Source organism: Pezoporus wallicus, unplaced genomic scaffold, assembly GCF_028554395.1.
Source record: "Pezoporus wallicus isolate ANWC-B61680 ecotype Strahan unplaced genomic scaffold, APGP_CSIRO_Pwel_v1 contig_6597, whole genome shotgun sequence".
In the NCBI taxonomy this organism is placed as follows: domain Eukaryota; kingdom Metazoa; phylum Chordata; class Aves; order Psittaciformes; family Psittacidae; genus Pezoporus; species Pezoporus wallicus.
This window is the reverse complement of record NW_026635331.1, coordinates 1019989-1033274: the sequence shown is the minus strand read 5'-3', so window position 1 is coordinate 1033274 and position 13286 is coordinate 1019989. Positions and strand designations below refer to the sequence as shown.

At 36.3% G+C, this 13286-nt stretch overlaps 1 protein-coding gene across 11 annotated transcripts in view; it reads left to right on the top strand.

Moving 5' to 3' along the window:
- Positions 1-13286, top strand: part of INPP4B (inositol polyphosphate-4-phosphatase type II B) — a 311298-nt gene that overhangs the window by 208718 nt on the left and 89294 nt on the right. For all 11 annotated transcript variants that reach the window (XM_057419340.1, XM_057419328.1, XM_057419376.1 and 8 more), the window contains 2 exons: positions 1839-1986; positions 12422-12552. In XM_057419340.1, the coding sequence (XP_057275323.1) occupies positions 1839-1986; positions 12422-12552 (279 nt within the window). The remainder of the gene's footprint in view (positions 1-1838; positions 1987-12421; positions 12553-13286) is intronic.

The window sequence follows — 13286 nt, the reverse complement described above, 5'->3', positions numbered from 1 at the left end:
ACCTGAATTAGCCCTTAGTTTCTTGAGCCGTCCCTGACATCTGAAGATTGTCATTCCCTGTCTTGATCCTGGAAGATGATAGGTGCCATATATCTACTTTGTGGATTTACAAAGGCTGCGATAATATTGACAAATCTGATTTTGTTAATTAGAAGTATCTCAGCAAAAAAGGAGGAAAATAGGAAAGTATTACAGCATATTTTAATCAATATAATCAATATAATAAAGTCCAGACACTAAGGTTTAAGTTGATCATAGGCAAAGGACTTGGATGGGATTTTTTTTTTGTAGTAGACACTAGTTAAGTCTGTGTGATGAGGTTTCTGGAACTGTGTAATGTGTGTTAAGATGCTTGCACATTGAAGTATTTGGGGGTATTAATAGTAAAGAAAAATTGTTGTTATTCCGCATATGTTATGCCATAGCTATCAAGCATCTATTAGGCCTATTTCATAACAGTAAGTCAGAATTCAGTTTTTGTAAGTAAAAACGCTGCTAAGTAAAGGCAAAATGACTCAAAAAAGACTTCCAGTTTCTCTTCAAATTTAATCTTGTTTTAGCCTTTCTGAAGGAACTTCTGTTAAAAACAATTTGATTAAATAGACAAGACAGTTTGTGTGTATTCAAAAACTTGGTCTGTGTTTTTCATTCCCCGTAAATAAGCCTACATAAGCAGTAATGGTGGAAGTGAGTTCTGAAGCTGAAATTTCTATTAGTAGATGTCATTTTGACAGTAACAGTTTCCTTGCAGCACACATGGAAAATGCATTCCTAGGAGTTATAGACCATTCAGTGGCAGATCAATTGGAGCCTGCTCTGAGGCAGCTTTTTCCAGAAGGCTGATAGAAAGGTACTGTTGGAGGATTTGGATGGCTGTCCAAAGTCATTCTGAGTTGTATGATGTGTGTGTTAAACGAGAGTCTTTTTTTCTCCAGGTAAGCTTGTCAGATCAAAGTTCTCTTTCTCAGCTCTTTCCTCATTTGCTCTTCCTGCAAAAAAAAAAAAAAAAAAAAATCAAAAGGAAGGAAAGGAGAGGATAGAAATTTCTCACCTTTATTATAGACCATCATTGTAAGATCTGAACGGAAACATAGCTAACACGTGAGAGCTTTAAGATAAAAAATATGATAGGTCTTTTAGTAAGACCTTCCAAGACATCAAGTAACGTGATTTTCCTATGTCAAGATAGATGCTGAGAGCAGTGTGTTTATCATATTTATAGGTTTCTTATACTTATTTTTATGTAGTGGCAGTCTATTGATGAAGTCAGTGATCAGGCTGACTATAAAATGACATCCTTTTGACCACATCAATGGTCAAGTTTCCTTTAATGCAGATGCACACCATCTGTATTAGTGACTTCTGTGTGTGCATATCATGGAGATGTATTAGTTATAGCTAAACTGAGGCATGCTTCACTTGTCCCATGCAATTTATTATCAACGTGAGTGATTCTAGCAGATGGTGAGCAATGGCATTGACTGTATGTGAGTTCATTTTCTGTTTCTGCATTTAATTTTTTCCAACTGTAGCCAAAGTGTAAGAATAGAGACCATAATTTACATTCTCACTACACTGAAATGCTAAATTCACAGGAGACCTCCTGTGCAGGGAAAACATGATTTATCTACTCTACTAGTAATACTTTGTCCTCCACATGCTGCTATAATAAATTAAATAACAATCTAATGTTTTTAATAGAATTGTAATGGTTCTAAAATTAACTCTGGAAGCAAAGCAGGAAATAGTGTATTATTTTTTAATATAATTTTTGTCATAAATTTTCAGAGAGTCATATAACCACAGTAAAGTAATGATATAATTTTTCCTCTCTGCAGTGTTAAAAAACCCAATCTGTAAGTTATATAGATTCCCTACTTCTGACAACAAGTGGATGCGGATCCGGGAACAGATGGCTGAGACCACCCTCTCTTTCCATGTTCCGAAAGAGCTGATCAATCTGCACATAAAGGAGGATATGAGAAGGTAAGGAAGAAGAAGTAGCAACAGCAAATACTAGATTTTATTTTTCTGAGTTGCAATAATGTAAGTGATGAGCTTAAAATATAATTTTTTAGTATGAAATAGGCAAAATATAGCAATCATTTTGGCTGCTAAGAATTTACAGCAGTAACTGAACAATAGCATAGATTGTTCAGAATTTTTAGGACTCCAGTGACTTCATAAGTTCTGAGCAATGAGCTGTGCTAAAGAGCAGTTATGACATTAAATGTGTAAGCATCAACATTGGTTAACAGTGTAAATGTTCTGAAAAGTTAACAATTTATACAGAAACTACACATTACAAGGGAGTGATCTACATTGTAGTGTGTTTAGCTTTGTGTCTGGGAAGTGCTAATGTCACAGGCAAACATTATGCAAGTAAGGGAAAATAGCATGTTTGTAGTTAACAAAGGAGCACTGAAAATATAAATCGCATTTCTCTGACTAATGTAAATTAGTTGGCATAAGAAAAGGATACCAAAGTAACTGAACTTTTGAAGTCTTTGTTTCCATTTGGTCTTGTAACCACGAGGGACATCTGAGGATCATTACAGTACGTATGTATGGCCTGGGGATAAAAGAGGACAGGGAGTGCAGGTGTCCCAAAATCCTTTGTATGTCCAAATTCTGACTGCAGCAACTAGAATGGTAGCCTGTCCTTGAATACATGTAAGTTGTGCTGATACAACTGTGGAAAAAAGCAGTGTTTTAAGCAGTCCAGGGCTTTCCTGAAAGCATACTTTCTTTTTCCAATGAGAATGGGTGGTGTGGAGAAATGTTGCTTCTTTCCCCATGAAAGTTGCTTCACAAATAGGTAGGCATTTGGTCTCATGTGTGAGATTAACTGCTTCCCAAAGCCACCCTGTGCACTTTCATGCAACTCCATCAGAGGGGGTTGCTCATGGTTGTTTACAGTGGCTGTTTGTCCTGCAATAGGAGGTTCTTTTCTCTTTTTTTATTCACCCCATCTGCTGCTTCCGTATGATCTTTTTATGCCAATATAATAGCATGTGAGAGACCACAATCTTGCTTTTAATAAAGTCAGTGAACAGATACATACTTACGCATGGTGATGATGGCTTATAATAATCATATGAATTGTTATAATACTTCCTTTTATTCATTTATTACTGTGTTTATGCATTTATGGCCTGATCTTGTTTGAGAATACTAACATGTAAGGCTTTTTTAGTAAGCAATAAAAATAGATTATGCTGACTTGCACAGTTCATCTGCTTCCTAGATTTTCATTTGCCCCATGGGTAAATGCCTTTTAAATGTTAGAGGATTGCTTTAACCGCTTTTACTACTACTGCGTTATTCTCTCCAAAGGCATAAGGCACTGGCTGTTATTTCATATTATAGCATTCACCTCCTTGGATAAAGTCATAGTAAAGAATCACCATAGTTTGGGGCTTTTTAAGTGATTATTCAATACTTACCAATATAAAGAAAGGCTTTGAGGAAGAAACTGAAGTAAAAGTTGCTCAAAAATTGAGTTGTTCTGATTTTCCTGACTGCCAAAACGTGGCTAGCTGTTTGAGCATAGTAGAAAGTGTGGGTGTAAGAAAAAGAGAGGCATAGTGATTGTATCGATCTGAGAGAGGAGGTAAGACCAGCCAAGAGGAGCAACAACTTGCGGTAGAATACCAGCAGATGGTGGGAATAGGGGCAGTGTGTGTTACCTATCATCATATAAGTGTGCAGGTTGGAGCTTCAGTTTTGTACAGGCTTTGCTTATTGAAATAAATGCAAAGATGTGCAATTATTGCAAAATTTTGTGGACTCCTTACATTGTTAAACTGATAGAAAGATGTTAGAAGGATATTGTTATGTTAGTTCTTGAACTTGTGCAAAAATTACATTGCAGCATCTTGAGGCTATTCTCTTCTGAAGTATTCTTCTCTGCATCTTTTTTCCCCAGTTGGTATAAAAGAATAAATATTTTTTGTCTCAGAGGTAATTTCTTATCATCCTCAGTCTATTTCATTCTATTCCTATTCTGGCTTCAATGAAGCAATTGTCTATAAAAAAAATATCCAAGTGAAGTGTTAATCCCATTCAGTGTTGTATTTTAAAATGTAATTTGAATTCCCTTTTCGCATAGCTCCTAAGATTGTTTATCTCTCGTATTCACTGTTAACCAAACTTTTTCATTTACTGATGTGCTAGTCTGAAGTATGGAACTCCTAAGGACGTTTAGCTTTGCTTTCCAGTATGAGATACTATTTTTAAAGATATGCATATATTACAGATTTTATCCTTCAAACCTCCCTGGAAGAATTTTTAATAGGAGTTACATGGTCATTTTTATTGTTCTAACAATGGTCATACAGTTTGCTTTGCTGGTTTTATTAAGGAATTATTTCTATTTCTTCCGTAAGTTTTTTCAATGAGTCCTTTCCCTAGTCTTTAATATTTCTTTACACAAATCTCGTTCAGATACTTTGCACCTATCATGCATGATTAGCCAAGAAGTTCTTTGAACCTAATTGTTAGATGAAAGACTTAGTAGTTCACAGTCATTGTTCAGAAGGTTGGCTGACCCATATAATCTAAGCTTGCAGGTGTAGATGTAATTGGTGTTGCACTAGATAGCACAACAGCAGAATTAGTTTACAGTGGAGGCTGCAGTACAGGCTCTTTCAGATTTGCCACCACTCTTTTGAGTCTCTTGGAACCAAACTCAGCTTTGACTGAAAGGAAATTCCACTTACTTACAGCAGAATTTGGCCCATGGCATTTGTGGTCACAACCAATAAACAGATTCCAAGGATAAATTGCTGAACTTTGCTTGAACCCTCTCTCCAGAGTACAAAGCATGCTGAAGCTTTCCTTCTGCATCAGGAGTGGCTGTTCTGTCCCAACTCCGATAGCCTTTTCTTGTGCAAATCTGTGCTGTTTGTCTGTTTTTTGATTTCTTTCTTGTAACATTACGGGATAGGGACAAAGTTCAGACTGTCTGAAAGATGTATGTTTTTGTACTATCTTTTAATGCACAACTTCCATAGAGCAATGGAGCCCCAGGCAAAAATGCTGTGTATTGGGAGTAGGCATCGCTCTTTCTGGACCTTTGCATGTTATTTTTTACGCGACTGATTTTCGAGCAATTGCACTGCAAAAATATTGTATTAATAAGAGGTAATAGCATTAAGAAAAAAAAACAAACAGTTATTCTAAGTAAACTTACCATGAATTTTGAAGCTGTTTGAACCAGCTGCATTTAGACAGGCACTGTTACTGTGCTCTCTACTTAAGGACATTGAAAACCCAAGTAAGGTTTTCAAGTGACTATCTAGCACAAAATGTTCACCTAGTAAGTAAGTAACTACCTAGCACAAATGTTCAAAGAAGTAATTTTTCCAATTTTTTCCAAAAAATGTAGCTCAACTACATGCATGTGCATGATGGTGCATGCATTTTACATGCATTTTAGTTTGTTATTGAGTGTTTAAAGTTGTAGTGCAGTCTCAGTGGCTGCTAAAATTTCCGGGTGTTATATCTGTGCACATCATGCCTGGTCCATGCTGAGTAAATGATAAAACTTGTAGGCCTTATTAGAGCCTCCCACATCATTGTGAAGGACAAAAAGCCAAAGCAAAAAAATAATCTCTTTCTCAAGATTATAATTAACACACTCAAATTCTGTCATAAGAAGCATTTAAATTTTTACATTGTTAACTAGAGATTTTGCACTTAGCAGTACTTATATGTGGTCCTAATAGCACCAAGTTGGTGCTATTCATGTCAGTGGGGGTGCAGAGAATATAAATTAGAGGCATTAAGGCAATTAGAAAAGCTTTGTGCAGTTTTAATATGTTGCTCATGTCATAAAGATTCTCACTGTTTATTTTGGATGAGCACTCTGATTAATATATTGGAGAAAAAAGAAACCCACAAAACTGTTTAAATGCTTGAGTAATAATGCAATTAATAATGTGATTAATCTTGTCACATGTGATTCCAAGCTGAAAGAAATGAAGTTATAAATATAAACTATGAGAATAAAATGTTTTTGCTTATATCATACAGCTGAAGCAACATTGTCTTGAGACGATTCTAGTGTTTCTTGATGAATTGGTAGAATTTAAAAAACAACTGAAGAACCCTAAAACAATTCTATACAGCATAGCTAAAATATACTATACTATTAAAGTGTAAATTCCACAGGTGCCATTTAGGGTATTACTGAATTTGAGACTCTTTGCAAAGTGTGATGCAGATTATCCTCTGCTATTAAATGTGAATCACAGAATTAACCTCAAATGACCGTGCTGTTTGAAGATCTCGAGTCTTTCAAAGATAAACCCAGGCAATAAAATATCCAAGGAAGGGCAAATTTTAAGGGAGGAAGGAAGAGATGAGTTTAATTTAGCTTGTATATTGTCTACACTTTTGAATAATAAAAAGGGGATAGTGATAGATAGAAATGCAAAACCTCCATCTTTCGGGAACAGTATAAAATATTCTCAAGCCTTTAAAAATCCTAGTCAATTTTCTATATATATATAAAAAAAACAGGTTTTAAAATATTTTTAATGTGTGTTGTGGCTTGTGTTTTTGGGGTGGTTTGGGTTTGGTGTTTGTTTCTTTTGTTTCTTAAACAAATGTTGAACGCAGGAGACAGGCAGAACCTACATTTTAGTTTTTACTTACCTGTCAGGTCAGGTTTACCAGAACCTGAAAGGTTTGGGAAAATATGTAAAGAAAAAAAAAGCCAACAAAAAAACAATTATTTTCTAGAGGTTCTATGTAAAAATTATTGAGAAAGAAACAAAAGTATCCTTTTATTCACTTTTTTTGTGGTAGCTTCTCCATAAGAGATTAAATCCTCCTTAGTAATTACTTATCTGTTTGAGAAACATTATAGTAAAAAAGCTACAATTCTTTCATTTCTTGGGAGAATGTTGTATTTCTTGGGAGAACATTCTGATGGGTAACTGCCTGTGCATCACAGGACAATAACTTGTGGTAAAGTAAAATGAGAGTAATTTTGTCAGTTTCTGTTCTACAGAAAAAAAAAAAAAACAAACAAACAAAAAACAAAACGAAACAAAATAAATTAAAAAAAAGGTTTATCCATAAACATGTACACTTTAAAGAAAAATTTCTTAGAGAAAAATAGTTCCTGTGTTCCTTTCCTTAAAAGAAAGCTTCTAAACTTCCTTTACTTACAAGTGATTGAGTCATGCCCTAAAGCTTATGGTGTATATTTACTCCAAAGCTCCTGTTTTCTAAAGATGCAGAACTTTGTTGTATTTATAACTTTGTAAAACTTTTGCAGATATGATATGCAGATATATTTCATCTTGGTTTGGATCCTGCTAAGCACTTTGCTTCTCACGTTTTCTGAAATTGGATTTCAGAAGCTAATTTTTCTTAGTGGAGGCAAAAATCACTTTCTTTTTTTATATTTGAACTTGTCATGTTTGCTTCACTGGGACATGCAAGACTAGATTTTTGAAGCTGAATGAATCAAAAACTACTACTTTGTCTTCATGCGTCATTTGTGGTTTATGTGCTTTTGTCATATGTCCTCTTAATTATCTCTTTGTGTAATTACACTGATCTTTTCAACTTCATCTTTCAATTTGGGAAGATTTGTGCTATGTCCTTGATGATGCAAATGGCTGTTCCTGCTGTTCACTTTTCTGCAACAGAATAATTGAATTCAAAACGGTTCATTGATGGTATGTCCCCTTCTGAATTATGCTCATCTTAATATCTTGCTGCTGGGTTTTTTGCTTTGTTTTGAGTTTACTGTCGCTAACCACAGGTTTTCACTGTGCTTTCCACAGTGGTGTCTGGGCTGTTGAACCTAGTTGTTGTTTTGCAAAACAAGTTCTTTTGGAACATAATTTCAGTATTAGGACTTTCTTCTAATAATTGTGAGCATGATGCGTATCACTTGTTCAAAATACTCCTTACAGAATTCAGTATTTTAAATTTTCAGCATTGAATATTTTTCCTTTAGGCTTCTAAGCTGTTTCTATCTCCTCATACCCAAAATGATGAGAAAGAGTCTTTTGCCATTACTATGGTCATTAGAGAGCATGGCACAAAGCACGAACTGATTAAGTAGAAATTATTTGTTCCTCTTTCAGGTACTTTTAGTAGTTTACTATAATCATGTACGTAAGGTGTTCTCAAAAAAAAAAAAAAAAAAGGAAAAGCATGAGTTGATAAATCAAAAGGCAGAATATTAGTTTGAGCCTTGGGTGCTCAACCATCATTTCATAATGGGCTTCATCGAACATTTTCTTGGAACAAGAAAATTGCATGTAGTTTTACTTTGAGACTAATGGCAACAGTATTTAACTGCTGCTATTGTCAGAAATGTATCCAGTCATGCTGTTTTGGATGCCCTGGTGCAGTTGTTCATAAAGAAGAGTATAGCTGTTTCAGTCCATGCACGGATCCTCTTAAACCACCCTGCATATCCGTGTAACAGCTTGTGCAGTGACTGTAATTCCACTCAGCAGGCAGAGGCGGGGTAAAGCTTGAGTTTCCTAAAGGGCACAGTGCCCATGAATTGTAGCTGAATAAATCGGTAAGACATTCAGAGTAAAAGAAGTTGTTGATTTTAAGTAAGAGTCTAGAATGAAGGTTTATGACAGTTCTAATAGTGCTGTGGGATCCTGAGGAGTCTCATAAGTTAGACTTTTTCATCTCTTCAAAATTGTGCTGTGATAGCATCAATGATCATTAATCTTTATACTAACAATCACTGTGGTATATAGTGCTTTCAGCAGACCAGGATCCATTACAGAATTTTTCTGCCATAATGTCACAGAAGAGTTTTGAAGAAAGGGTAACAGGTAGAGTTTAGACTTTTTTTAATGGAGAACTGTTTCTAACCATAATGGGAAGTGCTCAGTAAAAGCTGGCATAATTCGTCTACTAAAGGAAAGAGTGGATGTGAAAAACCAAAAGTACCTGAGAAAAGCTTAAAAATAAGCTGATTAGCTGATGTTTGAAGTGAACTAGGATGGATGGGACAGACTATTTACATCCTCATTCTGGTTAGGTACAAAGGAGGCAAGATTATGTCAAGGCCACCAAGGAAGATACTGAAGTAATCAAGGGAAGAGACAAAGTTGAGGCACGCTCCTGTGTGGGAGTTTTGTTGTACATTGACAGAAAAGACTATCCAGGAGACAGCTTGAGGAACTGGACAGCAAGATGTAGACAAAACTTGTATTTTCATTCTGGAAAAACAGTTGAAGTTCATGCTAAGCACCAGATCTGTCATGATGATGCGTACAGTTACCTGGAAAATGCTTCGAGAGGGGATTTGCAGTGGGAGAAGATGATGATAAATCACTGTTATAACAATATTGAGTTTGCGCTGAGCTTACTGCTTTGTTGACAAGCTATTCAAAATTCCATGGCTGCACTGAAAAGGTGAATCAGTAACTGATTTCCCCTCTGTAGAGCTAGAGCCAATATATATTATAAATATTAATTTTCTTTTATAGCAGTTTTTGTTCGACACAATTATTGGTTAAAGTGTGTTTTTTAAAGTTATTCAATGAAATAAGTTCTGGTATAAATATTATTAAAACAAAGATTTTTAAGATTGTTGTTGTGGGTATTAGTGCAAACTATAAACTTCCACATTTGAAAAATGTTATGTTTCTTCAATCTGTTTGTTTTCTTTTGGGAAGGGCCCTTCAAAACAATGGTGATAAAGCTTGGTACTATGGAGTGTTGTTGATGGAGGTTAGATATAGGAAAAATCTTTTTTTAGCCATAATTCAGACTTTTACTGAGCAACAAAAGCAGTGACAAATAGTAAGAAATCATAAGACACAAATACTATCTAAATCCTCTGTCTTACATGTTAGTATTTGGAAAAAAGAGACATAATTTGCAAAAAGGCTAATTTTGGAGTGCTAGCATTTATGACATATAATCCTGTTATCTCATGCGTTGGCTTTACTGTATTTTTAAATGAAAATAAATTTAGAAAAGGTACTGTTCAGAGTTTTCATGCTATATATGGTCTAGATTTAATATAAAACTGCACATTCACTTTATTAAAACACTGTGGATAAGATGTGTCTTTTTATGACATACTAGTGGCTGTGTTTTGACCTCAGTGATGCATTTGTGTTTCTGAGATGAAGCAAATAGAAATCTTGTAGACAACGATAAGAGCAGGATTTGACATTTCTTGAAAACATGTTAAAGATAATGTGGTGGGATTTGAACTTTCCCTTCCCGTTGGTGTCAATGCAGTTAATGTATAATCAGCCAGTTAAACCAGTTTTGGTTTTAGGCTGAATAGTTTAGTCTGAGGTAAGGGATTTCTGTTTCTGCTGTTGCTTGACTTGAGCTTGGGACCAAAAGCTCCAGGAGTGGGCTTAGATAAAGGCAGGGAGCAAAGCCTCAGCAGTGAGTTTTCCATGGCATAGAGTGCTGTGCATGTAGCATATTGATGTGCTGACCCCTCACTCTGTAGTAAAATTCTTCACAATGAGGGCAGTGAGACAGGTTGCCCAGAGAAGCTGTGGCTGCCCTGTCCCTGGCAGTGTTCAAGGCCAGGCTGGAGGAGGCTTTGAGCAACCTGGTCTAGTGGAAGGTGTCCCTGCCCGTGGCAGGAGGGGTAGAACTAAATGAGCTTTAAGGTCCTTTCCAACCCAAACTATTTCTGATTCTATGAATATTATACTTCTGTATGGGAGGAGCAGTAAAGTTTTGGAACTCAAACAGGTCCAAATACTGTTGCTAAAACTATTAAATAAGACAAAAATAAATACTAAGTGCCAAAATATTGCCATTGCAAATAAATCAAATTGTATACCCTGACAAATCTTAGGAGGTTTTTTAGGAGGAAGCCCTGAGATTTTCATTTAATGGGATGCCTCATTTTAAACTGATAAAAACGTGCAAGGAGAACGGTGGTTGAAAATGGTGGGTTTGTCCTCTTACTGCTGATGATTCTTCAGCTGCAGCTTTACCAGCTTGTACTGATGATGGAGGAAAGTTAAGTTTCATCTACTTCTGTTCTTCAGATTGAATGAAATGGAAAAAAGTAACTATAAGTCATTAGTAAACTCCCAGTGAGCTCATGTATTGTAATCTATGTTTCCATTTTGATACATTCAAGAACATATATAAACAAACAGTCTTAATACTGCTTCCAGTGCAATCTGCTTGATTTTGGTTGTTCTATTCACCAGGTACAGAATTATGCCTAGATAGCTTATTCTAGTGGTGTTCACTCTCATTCGAAGCTAATGATGATGCAGGCAACATCAGTGTATCAAGTGTGGGGTGTTCTGTTTAAGAAATAATTTTAAGAAATAATTTATGGCTAGGAGTCAGAGCTGTTGTAGTGTTCCTCTGCCATGTTCCTCTGCCACATTCTCACTGGTATTTTTTTCACCTTTCTGCCCCTTTTCCCCTTGTTTTTTCTTTTACCTCAGTAATTTTCCTATAGGTGAGAGGAAATTTGGAAATCTTTTTTTGAGACTTCCAAGAATTGCAGTGCAACAGTCTGCTCAGTACTTTGTGGAAAAGTAGTTGGTTGTTGTTGTGCAAGTTTTCTCCTGAACAATTCCAAGTGTTTGAAGAGTCAGTATCTTTCATTATCAGTTTCTTTAACAGCAAATCCCCCAAAGTGGCTCTGGGTTATGTATAGGATGAACTTCCTTTGCAAGTGGGGAAAACAAACAGAAAGCCCAGTGTACTGTGACTATGCGTGTTTGTGTAGGAAATTAAAGTGATCTCTATTTCACTCAGGTCAGCCCTCAAGAGTGTACAGGAAAACTGATAATTTGCTAAAGGATTTCCTTTTGGATTTTCAGTGACATGTTTGGTTACCATAACAGACCTGATGAACACAGCTGTAAGGCTGAAGATTAAGGGGACTGGTGGGGTTTTTCAGTTTGTGTGTTTTAAGCACTAAAGAAATGTGGGCAGGGCTGGTGTGTTGGTTAAACTGACTTCCGAAGAAACACTATTAAAACTGTGTTTATGGTATATATGAAAGTATCTAAAGAGTAGAGTGTATCAAAATACCTATGCTGCAAGCATTGCCAAAGAAGCAAGCTTCGAATTCTTTACAATGGTGTTTAGTATCTCTTCACAAAGAATTGCTGTGAGCACAGCTCTCTGGAGCCTGGAAGCCTTCTTACCTCCAAGGAAGAAATAATATTTCACTTTGCAGGCTATTGCATTGGTACCAGTTGAGTTTTGAACAGAAATTACTGTACTGTTGACTGAATCGACTTTCTTTATTGTGTAGCTGAAAAAATGAGCTGAAATCAGCAGATTTTACAAGTGTCATGAAAACAGATTTTATTTCTGTTAGAAAGTCCTTTTTTTTTAATAAACTGGTTTTAGATTAATTTAGATGAATGTTAACAAATTCATGAGTTAATTAACCTTATCTTTTTGCCTTTTGATACAGGAATCAAGAACTTAAAGATCTGGGAGAACTTGCCCCTCACTGGGACAATATGCGAAAAAGTGTTATTGCTCATTGTGATCAGATGCTGAGCATGTACCAGGATACTCTTGCAGAGCTTGGGAAGCACACAGGTATGAATCTATGGCTCCAAAATTCCATGCTCCTCTTCTGGAGCAGTTAAACCAGGCTGGGGGGGGCTTTCAGCAACCAGGTCTAGGTGGAAGGTGACCCTGCCCATGGCAGGAGGTTGGAACTTAGGTGATCTTCAAGGTCCCTTCCAACCCAAACCATTCTGCGATTGGTGTATTCAGCAGAAATAAAACACATAGAAATGAAATATTTGTAATTCTGAGATCTCACAGGTGCCCTGTTTCTTCATCTATTGGTTACACAACAGCCAAAATAAAAAAAAAATAAATAGGAGTGAGTGTGCGTGTGCATGTTTTAATTGCATGTTCTCTTGGACAGACTGCTCTGATCTGCTAATTGAAACCACCATTAGAGGTGGTTTTGTCAGTTTTTCTTGAGACCTAATGAGGTTTCATTAAGGAAGTCGCATTTAACAGTCTACAGGAGAACATTAATATCTAGCTATGCATTACATCTCCTTGGTGTAGTGGTTGTCATTGCCCACACTGTGCCAGAAAAACACAGAATTAACATGGGATGGTCAGTCTGCTCTCAGTCCAGAAATAGCAGCATGTGCTGCCTCACCTTTCTTCATGTGGAAGCTGTGGTCTTATATTCAGATGTGCTCTGGGTGCTTGTTCAGTTCATATCTGCCAGAGTCCTGTGGTGAGAGCGTTTGCACGGCAGTGGAAGAAGCATCAGTGACAAATGTGAAGAAAAGGCAGCTAGGCTTTTC